General features: G+C 49.5%; 2 protein-coding genes and 1 pseudogene across 4 annotated transcripts in view; 2 read left to right on the top strand and 1 right to left on the bottom strand.

Annotated features, from left to right (window-relative positions):
• Window positions 1–3,303: 3,303 nt before the first annotated feature.
• LOC144582554 (26S proteasome non-ATPase regulatory subunit 3-like) overlaps window positions 3,304–23,343 on the bottom strand; it is a 25,853-nt gene continuing 5,813 nt past the window's right edge. The window contains exons 2-8 of one of the 2 annotated variants that reach the window (XM_078372740.1): window positions 18,853–18,947; window positions 6,417–6,569; window positions 6,190–6,309; window positions 5,953–6,056; window positions 5,151–5,303; window positions 3,884–3,934; window positions 3,304–3,754 (exon numbers count right to left, since the gene is read on the bottom strand). In XM_078372740.1, coding sequence (XP_078228866.1) covers window positions 3,677–3,754; window positions 3,884–3,934; window positions 5,151–5,303; window positions 5,953–6,056; window positions 6,190–6,309; window positions 6,417–6,441 — 531 coding nt within the window. In that variant the 5' untranslated portion in view covers window positions 6,442–6,569; window positions 18,853–18,947 and the 3' untranslated portion in view covers window positions 3,304–3,676. The remainder of the gene's footprint in view (window positions 3,755–3,883; window positions 3,935–5,150; window positions 5,304–5,952; window positions 6,057–6,189; window positions 6,310–6,416; window positions 6,570–18,852; window positions 18,948–23,343) is intronic. The other variant, XM_078372741.1, reaches the window with a different exon arrangement.
• On the top strand, window positions 17,390–19,493 carry LOC118153701 (uncharacterized; annotated as a pseudogene). Its single transcript, XR_013535484.1, has 2 exons — window positions 17,390–18,381; window positions 19,248–19,493. The product of XR_013535484.1 is annotated as an uncharacterized LOC118153701 (transcript).
• The window catches only part of LOC100388347 (septin-4), a 16,232-nt gene continuing 13,576 nt past the window's right edge, over window positions 20,688–23,343 (top strand). Inside the window, exon 1 of the mRNA XM_078372737.1 lies at window positions 20,688–20,859. Within this exon, the coding sequence (XP_078228863.1) occupies window positions 20,821–20,859 (39 nt within the window). The 5' untranslated portion in view covers window positions 20,688–20,820. The remainder of the gene's footprint in view (window positions 20,860–23,343) is intronic.

The following is a 23,343-nucleotide window of genomic DNA, read 5'->3' as shown; positions in this document are numbered from 1 at the left end:
CATGTTGGCCAGGCTGGTCTTGATCTCCTGACCTCAAGTGATCTACCCGCCTCATCCTCCCAGAGTGCTGGAATTACAGGCATGAGCCACTGCGCTTGACCTATTTTTTTTTTGTATAGACAGGGTCTCGCTTTGTTATCCAGGCTGGTCTCGGACTCCTGGGCTCAAGGGATCTTCTTGCCTCAGCCTCCAAAAGTGCTGAGATTATAGGTGTGAGCCACCATTTCAGGCCTAATCATGAATATTCTTTGTTTTCTAAGACAGAGTCTCACTCTGCCACTCAGGGTGGAGTGCAATGGCACAATCTTGGCTCATTGCAACCACTGCCTCCTGGATTCAATTTAAGTGATTCTCGTGCCTCAGCCTCCTAAGTAGGTGTGACTACAGGAGTGTGCTACCACGCCCAACTAATTTTTTTTTTTTTTTTTTAGTGGAAATGGAGTTTCGCCATGTTGGCCAGCTTGCTCTCAAACTCCTGATCTCAGGTTATCCACCTGCCTCAGCCTTCCAAGGTGCCAGGATTACAGGCTTGAGGGACCACATCTGGCCCTAATCATAAATATTCTTAATGGCACCTAGAATGATGAATGCTTTCTAGGTTTTCAGTTTATCCAGATCCATCAGGGGAATCACTACAGCAGCTATAGCCTTACAAAATGTATTTCTTAAATAAGACTTGAAAGTTGAAATTATTTCATCCATGGGCTGCTGAATGGATGTGTTAGCAGGGATGAAAACAGCATTATTTCCCTGGTACCCTCCATTAGAGGTCTTGGGTGATCAGGTGTATCGTCAGTGAGCAGAAATAATTTTGAAAGAAATCTTTTTTTTTTTCCTGAGCAGTCCATCTCAACAGTGGTTTAAAATGTTCAGTAAACCTCATGCCTATAATCTCAGCAATTTGGGAGGCCGATGCAGGCAGATCACCTAATGTCAGGAGTTTGAGTCCAGCCTGGCCAACATAGTGAAATCCCATCTCTACTAAAAATATAAAAATTAGCCAGGCGTCCTGGCACATGCCTATAATCCCAGCTATTTGGGAGGCTGAGTCAGGAAAATCACTTGAACGGGGGAGTCAGAGGTTGCAGTGAGCTGAGATTGCACCTCTGCCCTCCAGCCTGGGCCACAGAGCAAGACTCTGTCTCAAAAAAAAAAGTTCAGTAAACCATGCTGGAAACAGATGTGCTGCCATCCAGGCTTTGTTGTTCCATCTGTAGAGCACAGGCAGAGTAGATTTAGCATCATTAGCAAGAGCCCTAGGATTTTCGGAATGGTAAATGAGCATTGGCTTCAACTTAAAGTCGCCAGCTCCACTAGCCCTAACAAGAGTCAGCCTCTCCTTCGAGGCTTTGAAGCCAGGGATTGGCTTCTCCTGGCTAGCTATGAAAGTCCTAGATGGCATCTTCTTCCAGTAGAAGGCTGATTTTCTACACTGAAGGTCTGTTGTTGAATGCAGCCGCCTTCTTCAGTGATCTGAGCTGAATCTGGACGGATAACCAGCTGCAGCTTCTCCATCAGCACTTGCTGCTTCACCTTGCACTTCTGTGGCATGGAGACGGCTTCTTTCAACCTCACAAACCAACCTCTGTTAGCTTCTAACTTTTCTTCTGCAACTTTCTCACCTCTTTCTACCTTCACAGGACTGAAGAGAGCGAGGGCCTTGCTCCGGACTCGGCTTTGGCTTAAAGGAAGGTTGTTGCGGGTTTGATCTTTCCAGACTGAAACTTTCTCCCTATCAGCAATAAGGCTGTTCTGTTTTCATATCCGTGTGTCCACTGAAGCAGCACTTTTATTTATTATTTTTTTGAGACGGAATTTCACTCTGTCACCCAGGCTGGAGTGCAGTGTTGTGATCTTGACTCATTGCAACCTCCGCCTCCCCTGTTCAAGTGATTCTCCTGCCTCAGCCTCCAGAGTAGCTGGGATTACAGGCGTGTGTACCACCAAGCCTAGCCAATATTTTGTATTTTTAATAGAAATGGGATTTCACCATGTTGGCAAGGCTGGTCTCGAACTCTTACTGTCAAGTGATCCACTTGCCTCTGCCTCCCATGAGCCACTGCACCCAACCTGGAGCATGTGCTTTTAATTTCCTTCAAGAACTCCTTCATAATGTGGCTACCCATTTGGTGCAGGAGGCCTGGCTTTTGGCCTCTCTCAGCTTTCAACATACCTTTCTCACTAAACATAGTCATTTTGACCTTTTGATTTAAAGTGAGAGACATGTGATCCTTTCTCCCTTTTTCTGTTTTCTGTTTTGAGACAGGGTCTCACTCTCACCCAGGTTGGAGTGCAGTGGCAGGATCTCAGCTCACTGCAGCCTCTGCCTCCACCTCCCAGGCTCAAGGGATCCTCCTACCTCAAGCTCCCAAGTAGCTGGGACTACAGGTGTGTGCCACCATGCCGAGCTAATTTTTGTATTTTTAGTAGAGATGGGGTTTCGCTATGTTGCCCAGGCTGATCTCGAACTCCTGAGCTTAAGGAATCCACTAGCCTTGGCCTCCCAAAGTGCTGTGATAACAGGCATGAGTCACCATGCCTGGCCAAAACTTAGAGGCCATTGGAGGGTTATTAATAGGCTTAATTTCAGTATTATTTTGTGTCTCAGGCCATGGAGAGACTCAAGGAGAGGGAGAGAGACAGGGAATGGATGGTGTGTGAGCAGTGAGAACACACTCAACATTCATTCATTCATTCATTCATTCATTCATTTATTTATTTATTTATAGACGGAGTCTCACTCTGTTGCCCAGGCTGAAGTGCAATGGCTCGATCTCGGCTCATTGCAACCTCCGCTTCTGGGGTTCAAGCGATTCTCCTGCCTCAGTCTCCTGAGCAGCTGGGACTACAGACATGCACCACCACGCCCAGCTAATTTTTCTATTTTTAGTAGAGACAGGGTTTCACCATGTTGGCCAGGATGATCTCTATCTCTTGACCTTGTGATCTGCCTGCCTCAGCCTCCCAAAGTGTTGTGATTACAGGTGTGAACCACCAAGCCTGGCCTGGATTCCTATTTTTAAGAACCAGTTCACTGACTAATCTTATGGCAGATGTGGGGAAGGAGCCTGAGAGATGTGGTGATCTGCCAGTATTTGAGAACCACACAGGTACGAAACAGAGTAAACCTAGGCCCCTGACTCCAGCTCAGGGTCCCTCCATCCTCCCCTAGATACCTCCCCTTCTGCAGACCCATCGGGCCTTCAGATTACTACACACCCAGGGCCAGTACTCTAAGGCCAAAAAACCAAAATCAAAGGCTGCCAATATTGCAGTGAAGTATAGTAACTGATACACAAAACGCTTTGGAGACCTTTTTATTGTTTAAAAATCATAATAGAAGCTTCAAAAAACATGCAAGCCAAGACATCCCAGTTCTAGGCCCCTGCTCCCTAGAGGAGCACAGGGCTATCCTTCCCTCCTTCTCCCACACCACTAGCCAGGACCCTGCCCGGGGAGGTCGCCTGCCCACCCTCCTGCCCACTGTGCAATCAGTCACTGGCTGGGGAGGGGCCCTGGGGGAGATGGGGGTGGCTGGCTCCCAGCACCCCCACCCCCTGCACGAATGCAGCCTATGAGCTCTGTGTGGGAAAATGGGGACAGTGCCCTGGGCAGGGGACCCTCGAGGGGGAAAGAGCCTGTCCCCATTCACCTGACCCCTCCCCAGCCCCCCAGCTCAAGGGAAGCTGTCATCATCATCTTCTGCCATCTCCTTGGCAAACTCCAAGTCCTGCTGTTCTCGCTCACGCAGTTCCTGGGGAGAGAGGCGGGGTGAGGCCAAAGCTTCAGAGCAGCTCCCAGCCCTTCCAGACACTTCCCCACCTCCCCTTGTGTGTGGAAATTTGACCTTTCAGTCTCACCCAGAAAGCAGAGGAGAGCTTACCTCTGCAGACTCCAAGTCCTTGTTGTAGGATTTAGGAGGAAACCTCATGGCCTGGGGCACAGCAGAGAGAGGAGCGAGGTAAGGGAGGGGAGGAAGCAGGGGAGGCATTTGTGCAACCTGCACTCCCTGCGTCCCCTGTGAGCCAACACCCAGCAGGAAGCAGCGGGCCCTCTCCAGTTAGTCTAGTGGGGGGCCAGGCATCAAAGGAATTACAGTGCACTGTGGGAAATACTGAAAAGAGGAATAAATGACCAACACTCTCAACTGGGCAGGGAGGAGGAAAAGGAAGAACACAGTGGGTGTGGGAATGGGGAGAGGCCAGGCCTGTGCTCAGTGGGGCGAGACGTTAGGGACCAGGTCACAAGGGGCCTTGCATATCACGTGAAGAAGGGCTTAGCTGGATTTTAAGCAAGGGAGCAATATCCCTAGTTTCCTGGGAGGAGACTGGAAGAAAACATGGCAACCAAATAGTAATAGCACCAAACTCAGTGCCAGAGGATGAGGGCTCCCCCTTTCATGGAGCTAGATACCAGCACGGTCCTTTCTTTCTTTTCTTTTCTTTTGACAGAGTTTTGCTCTTGTCTCCTAAGCTGGAGTGCAATGGCATGATCTGGGCTCACTGCAACCTCCGCCTCCCGGGTTTAAGCGATTCTCCTGCTTCAGCCTCCTGAGTAGCTGGGATTATAGATGCGTGCCACCGCCCAGCTAATTTTTTGTATTTTTAGTAGAAATGGGGTTTCACCATGTTGGCCAGGCTAGTCTCGAACTCTGGCCCTCAGGTGATCTAACTGCCTCGGCCTCCAAAAGTGCTGGGATTACAGGTGTGAGCCACATCCCCTCCCCCCCCAGCCCAGTCCCATCTTTTTTACAATTTAGACTTTGTTAAGTGCCTCAATACAGGGACTTCGTTTAATCTTACCAACCCTATGAAGCAAGCAAGACAGGTAACACCTCCCTATCAGCTTCAGAGATGGAGAAATAGAGCTCTGAGAAGTTAAATGACTCAAATTTGGAACCAAATGTAGAGCCCTGCCCTCTGAATCCCTGCTTGGTCCTCCGTGGTGACCAAATTCCTTAAACAGAAGAAGAGAGGGCAACTAGCTGTGGAACTGTGGCTAAGTCCCCTCTGCATTCTGGGACCCCTGTGCTGCAGCTCAGTGATTTTACAGCGATGGGCTGGGACTTGGGTCTTCTCTGAGGAATCCATGAATGTGGAGGGAGGGGCGTGCTGCTGCCAGGTGTGACTCTGCAGCCACAGGCTCCTCACCTTGACAGACATGTGGATATCTAGGCAGAAGGAGATGCGCTGGTGGAAGGCCAGCTGGGGCTCTCGGGTGGAATAGATGTCAATCATCTCCTTGGATTGGACATAGCCCTTCTCATGATTGATGCTGGCCTCAATGACACCATCCCGGAAGGCCTACAGGCCCCCAAAGAGGAAAGAAAGCTCACCAGCACACCCATCTTCTTTTGTTTTTTTTGAGACAGAGTCTCATTCTGTCACTCAGGCAGGAGAGTGCATGATCTTGGAGTGATCTTGGCTCACCGCAACCTCCGCCTCCCGGGTTCAGGCAATTCTCCTGCCTCAGCCTCCCGAGTAGCTGGGATTACAGGCACCTGCCACCATACCTGGCTCATTTTTGTATTTTTAGTAGAGACAGGCTTTTGTGAAGTTGGCCGGGCTGGTCTCAAACTCCTGACCTCAGGTGATCTGCCCGCGTTGGCCTCCCAAAGTGCTAGGACGATGCATGAGCCAGTGCGCCTGGCCCAGCACACCCATCTTCTAAGCCAGAGAACATCTTGTTCCATCCCATTCCTCTGCCTGCCTTATATTCTCACACTCGCAGGCACTATCATAAACTCAACATGTGCACACACCTACACTCACACGCACATCCATTCTCCCTCTGGCAACTTCTTGGCTTCACTGCAAATGACGGGCACTCCCTGAAAAGACTATGCCATTGCTTTACCTATTCCCCTCCTTGGCCAAACTCCTCCCATTCCTGCCTCCTGAAATTGGCAGGAAAGTGACAACCTGGTCCCTGTGGTTCCTGAACCAGCCCCACCTTGGCAACAATGAACTCTGCATCTTCGGGGCTATCCAACTGCAGCTTCTGGGCGATGTCGGCCAAGGAGATTCGGGAATAGGAGAGGCTGATCATGCGCACACCTGGGAGAGGAAGGAGAGATGGGGTGGGCAGGGCAGGGTGGGCACAGACCCTTCACTTGCCCACAGATAGCCACTGGGTTTGCCCCAGCCTGGCTTCTGTTCCTCCGACAGCCCCTCAGATCCTGATCCACACCTGTCTTAATCACGTTGTGCCGCAGCTGGATAATTAGGGTGTAGGTCCCATCTGCTTGAAACGTCTCCCCAAACTGATCCAGGACCTGGTGGAACTTGGCTAGGTTTCCTGTCCTGACAGCTGCAGGGAGAACAGGAGTGGACTGGATGATGCAAACCGGCATGGGCACGGAAAAGGCCCCAGTGAAGGGGGCCTAGCGGGCTCTGGGGTGGGGAAGCCAGCCTTACCTTGAGTCAGAAGGAAATAGGGCATGAGTGAACGCTTGAGGGACGGCTGTCGGAACTGCAGCCGGTCGGGGATCTCCCCCAGCAACAGCTCCACCACGATGAGAAGCTTGTGCACCTGGACAGAGTGACTGGGGACCCAGTGGGCAGGGAGCCCTGTGGGCGGAAGAAAATGAAATGTGGCCTAAATTCTGCCAGATACCGTGGGAAACAGGGAAAGGGAGCACTGTTTAGGCTCGGAGAGAGGAGGAGAGCATGGGATCCAAGCTCTGCCTTTGGTCGCAGAGCCCTCAGCTGCATTTCACCTGACCACCCCGTGCACACTCTGCTCTGAAATGACAGCGCTCTAAGGCCAGATGGGCGGGTGCTGTGGCTCAGCAATGGCAAGGGACCAGGCCTCATAGGCCTGGGGAATGGAACGGGTGTCAGCCAGATGCTCACTAGGGAGGTGGACTGTTACTGGAGGAGAGGAGGGGATCAGTGGGTAGAATTCATTATCTGTGTAGAGGCAGACGAGCCCAAAGGGGCCTGGCCTCAGTGAAGAGCAGAGTATACAGACATAGAAGGGTGGCTGGAAACCCAGCCTGTCTTCCTCCACAGGACTGAGGTATTTCCGAGTGGTGCCAGCTGTGGATCCAGCACCATGCAAGAACTATGGTGGAGGGACCATAGTTAATTGCTAGTTTTAGAGATGAGGAAACCAAGGACGCTTGCCGACTCAGGGTCTTACCAGCAAATGGGAGGCACAGAACACAAGGCAGTTAAATCGAGGGGCAGCAAGTGTCAGGGGGAGCAGGGGTTACAACAGGAGTGTGTGATCACACCCACAGCCAGGAGGACCCTTCACCCCCCACAGGCACCCATGAGGCCGCCCTGTCCCTTGGAGTAACCCAGATGTGAGGGTAAATCCCTGGAAATGGTTATTTACGAAGTGCCTTAAGGATTCTGACAAAGCAGAAAAAGGAGGAGGGTCAAGGGTGCAGAGCGAAAAAGAGGCAGAGAAGTGTGGGTGCCTGGGGAGCTGTTAGAAAATGGACAGTTGGGACCACGGTCTGGGACATGCCATTGCCATTCTGAATGCCAGGCTGAGCAGTTTGAAGTTGGCACATAGAACGCCTGCTGTCTAGCTAGTAAACACTGAGCAACTGGGTCCTTGGCTTCCTCATCTCTAAAACTAGCAAATAACAGTAACAATACCCAGCCTGTCTACCTCACGAGATCGCACGATACTCCGCGGTAGTGGGGAGCAATGGAAGCTTCCCAGGCAGGGGCAGGAGAGAGCTGGAGCCCTGCTTAGTAAGGCAAGGGAGTGTAAGCTGGGCTGGTGGAGAGGAAGATGACCAGGCAGAAGTGTCCGGAAATGTTAGCAGCTGGAACCACGGCACCAGCAACACCAAGGAATAGGCAAACACAAAAGACGTGCAGACAATTCAACAGATGACCCAGTGATGGGAAGGGGGCGAGGGAGAGCCAGAGGATCCCAAGGCCCTGATCTGGATTGGGACAGCAGGAGGAAGGACTGGGAAGGGGGCCAGGTGGGTCTGTTTGGGATATGCTGTATAGAGAGATATGGGGGGTGGGAGGGAGAGCTGGATCTGTAGGCCTGATGTTCCCAAGAGGGGTCAGAGGCAGTGTTATAGGATAAACTGTTTCCCCCTCAAATTCATGTTATAGACCTGAACCCCAGGACCTCAGAGTGGGACTGTATTTGGACATAGGGCCTTTAGAGGTAATTACGGTAAAATGAAGTCATATGGGTGGACCCTATACGATGATTGTCCTCCTATGACAAGAGCAGGACACAGACACGCACAGAGGGAAGACCATGTGAAAACACCAGGAGACGGCCATCCACAAGCAGACAAGAGAGGTCCTCAGAAGAAACCAATCCTGTCGACACTTGCTCTTGGACTTAGAGCCTCCAGAATTGTGATGAAACACATCTTGGTTGTTTAAGCCACCAAGTCTGTGGGACCTTGAGGTGGCAGCCCCAGCAGAGTAACGGAGTTAGCAGTGTACCGGCTGAAGAGCATCATGCAGGCGACAGCTGAAGCTGGGAAAGCAAACAAGGACGCTCAAGGAGAGAATGAGGGTTTCACTATCGACAGAGAAGCTCTCAGAGTGCTCTGCTGAGGCCGGGTGGTGAGGAGAGCAGAGAGAACGCTGGAGGGAAGGAGCTGGCCACTGTGCTGTTGGGGAGGGAGCTGAGGGGGACAGGAATGGCCGCTTGAGAGGAGAAGCAGCAGGGCTGGGGGCTTTCTGCCAGGAGACTGAAGCAAACAGGCGATGAGCCAAAGCCGGAAGAGAGGAAGGAGTGGGATGGAAAACACAGGTAGCGAAGCTGGCATTAAGTAAAGACAGGGAGGGTAAGAATGGGTGGAGAGAGACATTTGAGTTTCCAGGAGACAAGGCAGCTTCAGGAACGAACGCCAGCTGGCCTCCAGCCCTGAAGGGATGAGCTGGCACCGCCCTCCTCAGGGCGCTCTGTGCACCAGCAGCACTGGCATCACCCAGGGCCCGTTAGGAACAGACTCTCTGAATAGGAACCTACAGCTTCATCAGACCCCCAGGTGATTCCGTGAGCTGGGGTGGCGACAGGGGTGTGGCAGGGGTTTGTGAGGGCAGAGGGCAGAGGGCTGATTCCCCGGGCTCCCTCACCAACAGTGCCCTGGCCTCTCTTCCAGCTCTCTCTAAGCCTTCCTGCCACTGGGCTCCACCACAGGAAATGGAAAGCTTCCATGTCCATAGTAAAATCTCATTAAAAACACTGCCTGAAAGCCCCTCCTGGGGTACATGCCACATTTTATACTTTAATTACTTGGATCTTTAGTGATTTTTAAAAGAAACTTTAGTGTGTCTTATATTGTAAGCAATCTAACATTTTGCGCATGTACCATGTGTCTGAAAAGCCTTTACTTTTTGTAAAAATCCTACCCATCTTTCAAAGACCAGTTCAATTTTAACGTTTCTTTTTTCTTTTGAGATGCAGTCTTGCTCTGTTGCCAGGCTGGAATGCAGTGGCTCAATCTCAGCTCACTGCAACCTCCACTACCCAGGTTCAAGTGATTCTCCTGCCTCAGCCTCCTGAGTAGCTGGGACTACAGGTGGGCACTACCATACCCAGCTAACCTTTGTATTTTTAGTAGAGTGGGGGTTTTGCCATGTTGGCAAGGATGGTCTCGATCTTTCTTTTTTTTAAAGACAGGGTTTCGCCCTGATGGCCAGGCTGGTCTTGAACTCCTGACCTCAGGTGATCCACCCACCTCGGCCTCCCAAAGTGCTAGGATTACAGGCGTGAGCCACCACACCCAGCCTGGTCTCAATCTCTTGACCTCGTGATCCACCTGCCTCGGCCTCCCAAAGTGCTGGGATTAGCCACTGCACCCGGCCACGTTTCTCTTTTTTCAAGACAGAGTCGTGTTCTGTTGCCCAGGCTGCATGCAGTGTAGTGGCATGATAATGGCTCACTGCAGCCTCGACCTCCTGGGCCCAAGTGATCCTTGCACCTCAGCCTCCCAAATAGCTGGGACTATAGGTGCATATGCCATTACACCCAGATAGGTTTTTTATTTTTGCAGAGATGATGTCTCCATATATTGCTCAGTTTGGTCCCAAGCAATCCTCTTGCCTTGGCCTCCCAAGTGTTGGGATTATAGGTGTGAGCCACTGTATCCAGCCAACTTTTTCTTTAAGACCCTTTCTCTTTAATTATTTGATCAAAAACAAATTTGACTTTCTCTGAACTTCTGAACAGAAATAAATCTCCCACTGCACTGACCTAATCAATGTACATATTTCCCGTTCCCTGTCAAGGCACTATGGAGGTGGACATTGTGTGAAGGTGCAGTGTTTGCACAAAGGGCTTGAGACAGCTAGCGTGACTCACCCCAACTTGGCTGCTGGACCTATCTGCTCTCCCCCCGCTCTCGAGGGCTGTCCAGTCGAGGTAAAAATGGCTAAGCCACTGAGGCAAAAACAGAATGCAGAGCAAGGGCCTGTGGTTTATGAGGACATTGTGCTGACTGCTTTCATATCCCCTTTAGTCTCTGTGTAAGCAATAAGCTTGCTGCAATTGAGGTGCCTGAGAGGGGCAAAGACCCCTGCCCATATTTTCTCAGGAGCTGAGCCTCTGTTCTACCTCCTGATGGAAAACATGATTAACAAGCCACCTTAAGGGCACCATTGTTTGCTTGCACTGTGTATCTTTGAAAAACATATATTAACTCTTAAACTGCTTTGTAAGCTATTATCACAAGCCCCCTCAAAACTGCTTTGTGAGCTGTTATCACAGGCCCCTGATAACTATTTTTACGTGATTTCTGTTCCCTTTTCTGTTTGCCCCCTTTTCTGCTGAGCTAAAGTAAATGTAACAATAAAAAAAGGTATAAAAGCTGTCACCCACAAAAATAAAGCTGCTGCTTGACTACAAGTCATTCAGACCTCCAGACTCCGCTTTTCTTTCTTCTTTCACTTCCACGCACTCTCTCCCTCAGGTTGAATGAGACATCTACGTTGGTGGTCTTGGGGACTCCCCCAGGTCGGTAGCCCCCTGGCAGATGTGCTGGACCCCAACATGAAGGTAAGAGAAAAGGTTTGAATTTGGGAAGACTGGGTCTACATCCTGGCTGCTGGGCTCTGACTTCACATATACGCTTCAAGCTTTTTGAGTCAACATTTTTTTTATCTATTTGAAATACTGTAAGAAATACCTCGCCAGGCATGGTGGCTCATGCCTGTAATCCCAGTACTTTGGGAGGCTGAAGCAGGCAGATCATGAGGTCAGGAGTTCAAGACCAGCCTGGCCAACATGGTGAAACCCTGTCTCTACTAAAAATACAAAAATCAGCTGGGCGTGGTAGTATGCATCTGCAATCCAAGTTACTCAGGAGGCTGAGGCAGGAGAATTGCTTGGACCCAGGAGGCAAAGGTTGCAGTGAGCTGAGATCATGCCACTGCACTCCAGCCTGGGTGACAGAGCAAGACTCTGTCTCAACAAAAAAAGAAAAAAGAAGGAAAGAGATACCAGCTGGGCACGATGGCTCAAGCCTGTAATCCCAGCACTTTGGGAGGCCGAGGCAGGTGGATCACGAGGTCAGGAGATCGAGACCATCCTGGTCAACATGGTGAAACCCCGTCTCTACTACAAATACAAAAAATTAGCTGGGCATGGTGGTGCACGCCTGTAGTCCCAGCTACTTGGGAGGCTGAGGCAGGAGAATTGCTTGAACCCAGGAGGCGGAGGTTGCGGTGAGCCGAGATCTTGCCATTGCACTCCAGCCTGGGTAACAAGAGCGAAACTCCGTCTCAAAACAAAAAACAAACAAACAAAAAATTAGCGTGATATGATGGTGCATTTCTGTAGTCCCAGCTACTCAGTAGGCTGAAGTGGGAGGTCAAGGCTGCAGTGAGCATAGATCATGCCACTGTATTCTAGCATGGGTGAAAGAGGGAGACCCTGTCTCAAAAAAAAAAAATTAGCCAAGCACAGTGGTGCATGCGTGTAGTCCCAGCTACTCAGGAGGCTGAGGTGGGAAAACTGCTTAAGCCCAGAAGTTCAAGGCTGCAGAGAGCTATGATTGCACCCCTGTACTCTAGCCTGGGTGATAGAGTGAGACTCTTTCTTAAAAAAAAAAAGAGAGAGAGAGAGAAAAGAAAAAAGAAAAACAAAGTTCAAGGACAAAGTTCAAGGCTAAGTTCATCTATGGGGACAGAAGGAAAAATAGTGCCCACTCAATAGGGTAGCAGAAAAGTATTGACCAGAGAGGGACATAAAGAAGCCCTGTGGGGTGACAGAAACGTTCCATGTCATGATCTGGGGTGGGTACCCAAGTGTGTGTATTTGGCTTGTTGAGTTTATCATGTAAAAATTATACATGTTATTGCAGCTACATTACACTTTAAAGCAATTCAGATTCTGATAGTCCTGTTTTTTTGTTTTTATTTATTTATTTTTTTTTTTGAGAGGGTTTTGCTCTTGTTGCCCAGGCTGGAGTGCAATGGCATGATCTCGGCTCATCACAACCTCCACCTCCCAGGTTCAAGCTATTCTCCTGCCTCAGCCTCCCGAGTAGCTGGGATTAGAGGCATGCACCACCACGCCTGGATAATTTTATATTTTTAGTAGAGATGACATTTCTCCATGTTGGTCAGGCCAGTCTCAAACTCCTGACCTCAGGCAATCCATCTGCCTCAGCCTCCCAAAGTGCTGGGATTACAGGTGTGAGCCACAGTGCCCAGCCAGTCTCCTGCTTTTACTAACAGATTTAAAATAAAAAATTCTTTCTTCCTGGCCAGGCACAGTGGCTCAAGCCTGTAATCCCAGCACTTTGGGAGGCTGAGGCAGGCAGATCACTTGAGGTCAGGAATTCAAGACAAGCCTGACCAACATGGTGAAACCCTGTCTCTACTAAAAATACAAAAATGAGTCAGGCGTGGTGATCGACACCTGTAGTCTCAGCTACTTGGGAGGCTAAAGTAGGAGAATCGCTTAAACCTGGGAGGCAGAGGTGCAATGAGCCAAGATCGTGCCATTGCACTCCAGCCTGGGCAACAGGGCGAGACTCCATCTAAAAAAAATATGATCCCTTCCTGATCCTATCTCCTATTCCTTTTACCCTCACTCACTCCACTCCAGTCATATCTTTTTACTGTTCACATGACACTCATTCTTGTCTCTGAGATTTTTTTTTTTTTTTTTTTTGAGACAGAGTTTTGCTCTTGTTACCCAGGCTGGAGGGCAATGGCGCGACCTCGGCTCACTGCAACCTCCGCCTCCTGGGTTCAGGCAATTCTCCTGCCTCAGCCTCCTGAGTAGCTGGGATTACAGGCACATGCCACCATGCCCAACTAATTTTTTTTGCATTTTTAGTAGAGACGGAGTTTCACCGTGTTGACAAGGATGGTCTCGATCTCTTGACCTCGTGATCCACCCGCCTCGGCCTCCCAAAGTGCTGGGATTACAGGCTTGAGCCACCCTGCCTGGCCGTCTCTGAGATTTTAAAACCTTTGCTATTCACTGAGCCTTTCCTGACCACTCTGCTGAGAAGACCCCCCCAACCCATACCCCATCCCTCACTCTCTATGGACCATTTCTTCCTTTCTGCCTTCACTTTCTTTCTTTCTTTCTTTCTTTTTTTTTTTTGAGACAGTCTTGCTCTGTTGCCAAGCCTGGAGTGCAGTGGTGAGATCTTGGCTCACCACAACCTCCGTACCCCAGGTTCAAGCGATTCTCCTGCCTCAGCCTCTGAAGTAGCTGTGATTATAGGCATGTGCCACCATGCCCGGCTAATTTTGTATTTTTAGTAGAGACAGGGTTTCTCCATGTTGGTCAAGCTGGTCTCGAACTCCCAACCTCAGGTGATTCCACCTACCTCAGCCTCCCAAAGTGTTGGGATTACAGGCATGAGCCATCGTGCCTGGCATCTGATATCACATATATTTATTTGTGTATTTACCTCCTCCTTGAGAATGTTAGCTCCATGAGTCTGTCTTGTTCACTCTCCAGTACCTGGCACAGAGCAGACACTCAATACCTATTTGTTGAATGAATAAATTAGGTTGGCTGAAATAGAAGCCTTAAGAGTGGGACAAGACACAGGATGTCAAGTGCTCCAGGGATTAATCCAAGGAGATTTACTACTAGTCTAGGGATTGGGTGTGTGCAAAAACTTCTTGGAAGAGATGACCCAGGCCTCAAAGTGGGAATAAGATTATTTATTATTATTATTATTGCTAGATCTTGCTCTGTTGACCAGGCTGGAATGCAGTGGCACAATCAACTTTCACCTTCCGGGCTTAAGTGATCCTCCCACCTCAACCTCCCAAGTAGCTGGACTACAGGCGCACACCACCCACACTCGGCTGATTTTTTTGTATTTTTTTTGTAGAGATGGGTCTTGCCATACTGATCAAGCTGGTCTCGAACTCTTGGTTTCAAGTGATCTGCCCGCCTCGGCTTCCCAAGTTCTGGTATTATAGGTGTAGCCACTGGGCCCGGCCAGGAATAAGTGATGGCCAGCCAAAGAGTGGAAGTGGGACGTCAGGGATGAGGCACTGGGAGGTGCTTGGGAAACGGGCCTTTCTCGGCATGCAGAGCTGCCCCTGCCATTCTGGACTGGTCATTAGGGGAACCGAAGTACAGAAGCTGGACAGGTTCTACCCTCTTCAAAGGGAGCTGGACACCATGCCTTTGAGCAGCCCTTGTCCCCCTGCCCCAGGAGGGCAAAGGAGGTGCTGGGTTACTTCCCCTCATCCTCATCTCAGCAACCTTCAGACCACCAGCCACCTGCTTCTCAGGGGTGATGCTGTGCTGACCCTCCAGGGAGTGCCTCTTGCCACTCACTGTGCTTGTGCTTGGCTTCCCATGTATTCTCACATTTCAGCTTCCAAATGAACCCATGAGGTTGTTCTATCAGATCCGCTTTCCAGATCAGCAAGTGAGGTGTTGAGAGATTTCATTTCTTTTTCTAAGATAAAGTTTTCATTCTTGTTGCCCAGACGGGAGGGCAGTGGTGCAATCTCAGCTCACTGTAATCTCCCCCTGCCAGTTCGAGCGATTCATGTAGCTGAGATTACAGGCATGTGCCACCACATTCAGCTAATTTTTAAATTTTTAGTAGAGATGAGGTTTTATCATATTGGTTGGGCTGGTCTTGAACTCCTGACCTCAGGTGATCTGCCTGCATTGGCCTCCCAAAGTGCTGAGATTACAGGCGTGAGCCACCACACCTGCCCCCCCGACCTTTGTTTTTTTTTTTTGAGACAGAGTCTCCCTCTGTTACCCAGGCTAGCATCCAGTGATGTGATCTCAGCTCACTTTGTCTCCTGGATTCAAGTGATTCTCCTGCCTCAGCCTCCCGGGTATCCGGGACTACAGGCACGCACCACCATACCTGGCTAATTTTTGTATTTTTAGTAGAGATGGGGTTTCAACATGTTGGCCAGGCTGGTCTTGAAGTGATCCACCCACCTTGGCCTCCCAAAGTGCTGGGATTACAAGTGTGAGCCACTGCGAGATGCAGAGAGGCCAAGTTCCCAACCCTAGATTTCACAGCTAGTGAGGACTTCAACACAGTTATTCTGACTCCAACAGTTCAAGCTCTGCAGACCCTAAGAGTTTGCATAGCTGAGAAACAGCTACCTGGTGTCCTCCCAGGTGACCTGGCTGCAGGTCACCTGACTGTGGCTGTGGAGACCACCTTTTCTGATCTTTTCCTTCACCCCACCAGTGTCAGGATAGCGGCCAAGAGACCCCAAGGAGGTAAAAGGGTTATGTGGACTCTGGGGTAGAGAGGATGAGTGTACTTGGTAGCAACACGCCTCCTAAGCTGATCTAGCCACAAACAAAAGGGCAAAAATAATCTGGAGTTGTCAGAAGACCAACACAAGGTACCCTCTTGGCCAGGTGCAGTGTGGCTCACGCCTGTAATCCAAGCACTTTGGGAGGCCAAGGTGGGTGGGTCACCTGAGGACAGGAGTTCAAGGCCAGCCTGGTCAACAATCTCATCTCTACTAAAAATATAAAAATCAGCAGGGCATGGTGGTGGGTGCCTGTAATCCCAGCTACCCAGGAAGCTAAGGCATGAGAATTGCTTGAACCCAGGAGGTGGCTACAGTGAGCCAAGATCGTGCTGCTGCACTCTAGCCTGGGTGACAGGGAAAGACTCTGTCTCAACAAAAATAAAATATTTAAAGCTAAATCAATGGGAAGCAGGACTAGAATGTCATAATTAATAGTTCATTTGAGGAAAAACTGTTAACAGAAGAGAATGGTCAGCGTAGAGCATAGAAGAATGAAGCTGACCATCCTATAACCTCAATGACCCTTCAGAGTTCATGATAGAATGTTGTATATAGTAGAGTCTATGTCTAAAAAACAGAGAGAAAGAACATTTGAAAGGGAGAGAGAGGTGACAGAGTCTCCTCCAAAATGGTCATCCAAATTGGAAAGTTACTCTTCAGAAGAGAACCAAGTCTGGCTAATTGGATGGCTGACAGGATCGTGAGAAATGACATTAACATTTGTTATGTGACAACCATGTGCCTGGCAGTGGTTTCCAGGTGAAGAAGCCAAGGCCCAGGCAACTCAGGTAATTTCTCTAGGTACCCAACTAGTCATTTATGATAGAAACCAATAACTAACTACAAATCCTTCTTTTTTTTTCTTTTGAGACAGAGTCTTGCTCTGTTGCCCAGACTGGAGTGCAGTGGCACAATCTCAGCTCACTGCAGCCTCCACCTCCTGGGTTCCAGTGATTCTCCTGCCTCAGCCTCCTGGCTAGCTGAAATTACAGGTGCATACCACCACACCTGGCTAATTTTTGTATTTTTGTTAGAGACAGGGTTTCACCATGCTGTCCAGGCTGGTCTCGAACTCCTGACCTCAGGTGATCTGCCTGCCTCGGCCTCCTAAAGTTCTGGGATTATAGGCATAAGCCACTGCACCCAGCCCAAATCCCTTTTATTAATAAAACACTAGACACTCCTGGACCAAGAATGTGAGAATTTATTATTTGAGCAACTTGTATTTTTATCCCAGGAGCAATGAAACCATCCTTGAGACCGGAAAAGGCTGAAGCTGTATTTTTGTTTAAACTTGTACACAGTGCAGTTTCAAACAAAAGTGGGGCAACTTTGTACCTTATTAAAACTGCGGTGAACACAGCATGTTTGGTTTGACCTTGTCTTCATAGGATCTTCTGGCTGTTTCCTTCTCTGGATGAGTCCCTGAGAATTTCTAGAATCTGGGAAGATTAAGGGAGGGTCTGGAGCCTTCTCTATATACAAGGAAATCCCAGTTTTGTTAAAAACTTGCCAAAGGCTTGGTGATGTAACTCCAAAGACAAATCCACACTTTCCTTTCAGGTACTGCTTTGGGATTCTGTGAAGAATTGTGGCTCTATGCTAGGATGTGTAATAGGAAGGAAGCTCCTTCCTTTATGACATCACCAGACATCACATTACAGAGCAGTAGCTAAGGAGACTATTTGAGACACTCATAGAACAACAGCCAATTTTGTAGATGCCCAAGAATAGCAGCTTTAAAACAGGATAAATATTCAGGCATCATTAGGCTCCCGAATACAAGCCAGCCAGTAAAATATGAGATCTGCTCTGAAAGGCACAACCATCAAGACAAATAAACCTGGGGCCAAGGTATCGGTTTCAGCACAGAGAGGGTCTGAGGTTACTACTAACACATTCCCTCAGTGGGGACATTGGTTCATTCTTACCTGAAGCCATCGAAGTGCTGCAGTCTCCCTGAACCCTTCCCACCGAAGATCAGAAGCTGCACATCCCACCACTCTCCATTCGGCATCAGACTATCCTCGATCTGTCTCCCCCGAGTTAGGGCCTGGACGCTATGCGGTACCCACCCCTCAGGGAACCGAGACTGGACCAATAACAGAATCATCCCGCCATTCCTCTCCTCATCCAAAGAGCCAGCAAACTCAGACACTGGCTTCCCATGCTTCAAGCAGACAACGGAATGTTAGTCCACCCAGAGAGGAAGCAACACGAAGAAGCGGTGAGAGCAAGTCAGGGCGCAAGGTCGGCCATCATGCCTCATCCATCCCAGATGTCAAATCTTCTCGTCGATTGAGTTTTCAAGACCAGAAGGATAACTTACAATCACAAATCTTACAAGATGACCCACCATCCAAGGTCCAGAACCCCCAAGGAGTCAGAGTTCCCCGCAGGATTTTGTCTTACCCAAAGGATGAAGCAGTGCAAACTGGACCCATTCAAAGGATTATGACTACTACTGAGATCAGATCTCCAAAGAGTCGCTCTCTCCCAGAGCACGGAAGCAGCAGTGTCTCTGCAGACCATCAGACCCTGAAACTGACCCTTCGGGCCTTGCCTCCTCGGTCCTTACCTAGGTATGAGCCTGGCTGCTCATGGTGGGCCTTGCTGAATCCTGAAGTTGGAATACCCGAAAGCCAGCCAACAACACCTGATTTTGAGCGTAAGTGTTCTCCTTCCCTAGATCCTTTATTGTCCTGTTTTAAAATAGACTCTAGCCCTTTATTTGAGGATCTGAAGTTCCAGAGAGAGAAGGCAAGCCCATCACCACCACCATCACCAAAGGAGTCTCCAAGTTGGGCACCACTGAGTGAAGTGCCACAGACCCCCAAGCGTGCCTGCAAACAACTCATTCAATGGTTTAGTTCTTTCTTCCTGGGTATGTGAAGAAGCAGACTGCCCAGATGCAGCCCCAGTTTAGTGAGATGGGGATGTTGGGGTGGGCAGGAAAGGCCAACTCTTCATTCTGGGCCTAAGGGCTGCTGCTCTCCTGCCAGTGCCAAAGCTAGTCCTATACTTGAGCCCATTGTTCCATTCCTTCCCTGCCAGCTTCTCTGTGCTCCTAGCTAATGACATCGATGACGATGCTTGGGCCGGGTGACAGGCATTGACTCCTCTAGGCAACACTGCTTACCTTTTCAATTGAAGGTAGTAAAGAGGGCTTGCAGGGTTGAAAGCTGCTTCCTGAGTGGAGATGAAGCACTGAGCTGGGGTGAGGGCTGGTAAGGGCTGTTAAACAGAATAAGGGCCTCAGGTAAACACGCTGGCAACAAAGTGGAGAGGGTGGGGTGCAGATGAGCTGGGATTTAGACTTCCAGGAGGGGAAAGGCATTCACAGGGCCACAGAGAGAGGGATAGGGAGAGTGGGAATATATAGTCCTATGCTGGAGGAGCTTCTTGGAGAGGACCAAGGGCTGAGGGCACCTTTGGGTGAGAAATGTGGAGCTAGAAAGGGAGCTGCAAGCAGTGGAGGGTGGGATTTGCATCCCACAGGGAGAAGAAAAGCAACCATAATTGTGTTACTTTCAGATGTCTCTGAGGAAATGAACAATCGTGTCATCCAGTGGCTAAAAGGTCTGTACTTTTCCCTCCTGTGGGCCTGTTGTGGGAGCTTGGGAGATGGGAGGGCAGGTGAGGAGTGGCATCTATGTATCTACAGAGCTGGGTCATTTAGGAGATAAATGCTGGGATTTTGACTTGAAGGAGCAGAGGAACTTCTCATCTTACTGAAATTCCACCATTAGAGTAATTTCTTTGGGGCTTGGAATCTTTTCCATTTCCTTTTCTTTTCTTTTTCTTTTTTGAGATGGAGTTTTGCTCTTGTTGCCCACGCTGGAACGCAATGGCGTGATTGCAGCTCACAGCAACCTCCACCTAGGTTCAAGCAATTCTTCTGCCTCAGCCTCCCAAGTAGGTGGAATTACAGGCATGTACCACCATGCCTGGCTAATTGTGTATTTTTATAGAGACAGGGTTTCTCCATGTTGGTCAGGCTGGTCTCGAACTGCTGACCTCAGGTGATCTGTCTGCCTCAGCCTCCCATAGTGCTGGGATTACAGGCGTGAGCCACCGCGCCTGGCCACCTTTTCCATTTTCAAGAATCTCCTTTTAATAGGAAGTCACTTTAGGTACGGAGAATAATTTAAGCCTCGTGGCCTTTCAGCTTAGTTGGCCACCTATCATGTAATTAAAAAAAATACACCAAAGCATACTGCCTGCTTCACAGTTTGCTCAGGGTTGACTTCATATTTATTCAGGCTGGGGACTCTTCTCAAGTGTTTCTCTGGTTTTTTAGAACCCTCCTCATGACCCACTCTACCACCTAGGGTACTTACTGATGCTGCCCAGGCAGGATCTTCAGAGATGTCTGGGCTTTCTCCTTGAGGCCATCAGTGTATCTTGCAGCTCTAGAATGCTTGAGAGAAGTGTCCCCCAGCCTTGTCACCCTCTGCTCCCTTTATACTCTTGGCCTCTCTGGGGGCAGGGGAGGGTGGGGACCACCCTCATGGAGTAAATCTTGGCAGCAGGGGCTTCTTGTTGCGAACATCACGGCCCAAAATACACTCCAGCCCTTGAGCATGACAGAGGCCAGGGCTCTGGATAAAGCAGTTCCTGGGGGCAGAGAGCCCTGGGAATGCCATCCAAGCCCAACCAGCTTGAACCCTCCTAGTGATGGTCAGCAAAGAGCAGAGATGGGCCGTCCTGCTCCTCAGAGGGAGGAAAGCTCTATAAAGTAGGGGCACAGTTAAGTACAAACTTGAGTTACTAACTGGATTTGAGCCCTGGGTCCACTATTTGCTGACTGTGACCTTGGGTAAGTTATTTTACCTCTCTAAGCCTCAGTTTCCCCATCTGTTAATGAAAATAATGGCTCCCTCTTAGGGTTATTGTGAGGATTATTACAAGGTATTACCTCTAAAGCTCTTAGCACAGTACTTGGCAACAGTGAGCTTTCAGTAAAGACCAGCTGCTATTATTTGGGCCACTTGCACTAGGAAGGGATTGGGCCAGGTTTGCCCAAGTCCACTGGGCATCTTTAGTAAATTTCTCTTTTTCCTTTTCTATTGGCACACTCTGAATTCCACTTGCTGCCCCCCTGGGAATGCCTGGCTTCTACTTCTCTGTTATGACAGATGAGGAGGTAAGAACACCCCTGGGAGGTTACTTCCAGTCTTCCTGTGCCCACCCGACTATCCAAATCCCTCTCCTGTCCTATAATGGGAGTGGGCATGGAGAAAGACAGAGCTGCTCCCTATGGTTGGGCAGACTGTTCACTGCACAAGAGCACCTGGTGGAGGGGAAAGTGGGGGGCTGAAATCTAACGTATGTTCCATTTGCCAAGCTGTTCACCTGTGGGTCTGCATCCTTCCAGAGGGGTATTTGCACAAAAGCACTGTATGAACTAGTTGCAGTCCTAGAAAGAAAGAATAGAGACACTTTGGCAGATGATGACTCTTGCCAAGTGCTCTGTGGGAAGGCCGTCTAGGTAGCCACTGGATCAGTCCCCACCTGGTTCTCCCCTTTTCAGCCTGGGGCATTCCAGAAAGGTGTCACTTTTCTGGGTTACACACTATTTGGGTCCTCAACTTGGAAAAACTCAAGGTGGAGTCTGCTCTTGGCAGTCCTGTGTCCTGATTTTTGGTAGGGTCCTGATTTCACTGCATTGTTCCCATGAGTACCTTGGCTATTCTTGGCCCATGTTTGACAAGATGGTCAAAGCTCTTCCTACTTCCATTCTTCCTCTTGCCATATTTCTCTATTATTCAAAGCCTAGCAATGGCCTCTAATGGGTCCCATTCATAGGCTGACTCAGGATGGACAGTTGGCCATAGAAAACAAATGAGTGCATAGTGGGGGTCGGCCTAAGCTCAGATAATGGAACAGCTGAAGGGGAGGTGTCTAGAAACAAGGCTGCCACCTTCCACTGCCATGGGTTTTTATCCAGCCTTATGCCATGAGCTCAGCTGTAGGTGGGAGCGGCTACCTTCGGAGATTGTCTCCATGCAAGACAGTGAGTCCCTCCCTTTCTTTTTCCTTCCTCCCTCTCTCCCTTCCATAAACAGTTTTTATTCAGAGGCCTAGCACTCTGCTAGGCACTTTTAGGGGAAGCATTGAAGCTTTGCAGTACACACATTCCTTGGCCTTGAGAAACTTGCCATGTGGTTGGGGAGATAAGACATAGACAGGAAACGTTTAAACAACAGTATGAAATGTTTGTGCTCAAATGTCAAAATAGATGAAACAGACTGAGTAGTGCTCTTGGAGAGTCTTAGGAGAGAGGGAGTCCATAGGGAGATGGATAGGGGATGAAGGAAGGGTTACGCCTCCTTCCCAAAGCTAGGGGATGATAGTGTTCTTAGCTAGACTTTTGCTCACCCCTAGATGCAAATGTGTACCTTTGGGAAGGGGTTAATATTTCCCTTTGGTCAAGATTTGATGTTTTTGACTGAGCACGCTCCTCCCTGTTCTCCCCCACCCCCACCCCCTTTTTCTGTGCATCTTGTTTTAGTTTAGGAAGTCAAAAGCCTTGGCAGCAGGATGGCTCCTTCCTAAAATAGCTCTTATCCTGTCTCGATAATTACAGCTCTCCAGCCCTGTTCAGCAGCAGAGCTGCTTCCTAGAAGCTGAGAAGAGAAGGCTCCCAGGCAGCTGGGCTGCTGGTCTTCTCTGACTCTCTGGAGGTAGGGTGGCATGGAGGACAGCCAGGTGCTCTCTAACATTTGAGAAAGCTAGACTCCAGCCTGCATGACCCCATGCAGCCTCAGGATGGAGACTCTGTGGTGCTGGTGTCCAAGGCCTCTGGTTCCTCTGATCTGGGAATGGTTGACCAGAGTCTGTTCCAGATTCCATTCCTGGCAGGAATTCTCTAGTGGCCTGGCCACGACGCCTGGCTTGTGGAAGGCAGCATGTTTGTTGTTGAGCTTCACAAACCTCTCTGGGTGAACAGCTGGGGATGGTTCCTGATTCAGCTCATCTCTTTCTCTTAAGTGTCGATGCCTTCCCAAATGGCCCCTCAAGGCCCTTTTGTCTAAGGAATAGGATGGACAGATGCTTCTCATCCTTGGATTAGGACATCAGGGGCTGGAGTCTCCCCAGAGGAGGTTGTGCTGGACTAAGGGAAGCATTCCTGATGGTTTTTTTGGGATCAGAACTAGCAAAAGCTCAACAGGAAGGTCCTGAGGGTGCCCTAATGGGTCACTGGGGGCTGCCTTCTCACATAGCCCTGGGGAGTTCCTGGAAATAATGCAGTTCTGATGGGAGGGGCTGCAATGCCTTTGATAGACAGGGTGCCTAGCCCCAGGATCCTGTGTCCTTGAGACACCTGATCTACTTATCCTTAAAAGTGAATTCTCAGGCTGTCATAGGGCAAGGTAGTTTACTCCCTGCTTTATCAGTTATGCAAGAAACCAACTCTGGAAAATAGGCCAGGAATCAGAGAAGGCCATCTCACTGATACTTAAGGCAGACCCCAGTGTCTTTTGGGTGACATGCCATATGTCCCTTGAGGGATGGTATGATTAGCCTCCTGTTGGCTTCTGAATCACAGACATTTTGCTCAGATTGGCTTCCTTTACAAAGAGAAATCCAAAGCCTCTGAGGAACTCAGGGAGTTTCCACATTCATG

Source organism: Callithrix jacchus, chromosome 5, assembly GCF_049354715.1.
Source record: "Callithrix jacchus isolate 240 chromosome 5, calJac240_pri, whole genome shotgun sequence".
Lineage (NCBI taxonomy): Eukaryota > Metazoa > Chordata > Mammalia > Primates > Cebidae > Callithrix > Callithrix jacchus.
This window is presented reverse-complemented; position numbering and strand designations above follow the sequence as displayed.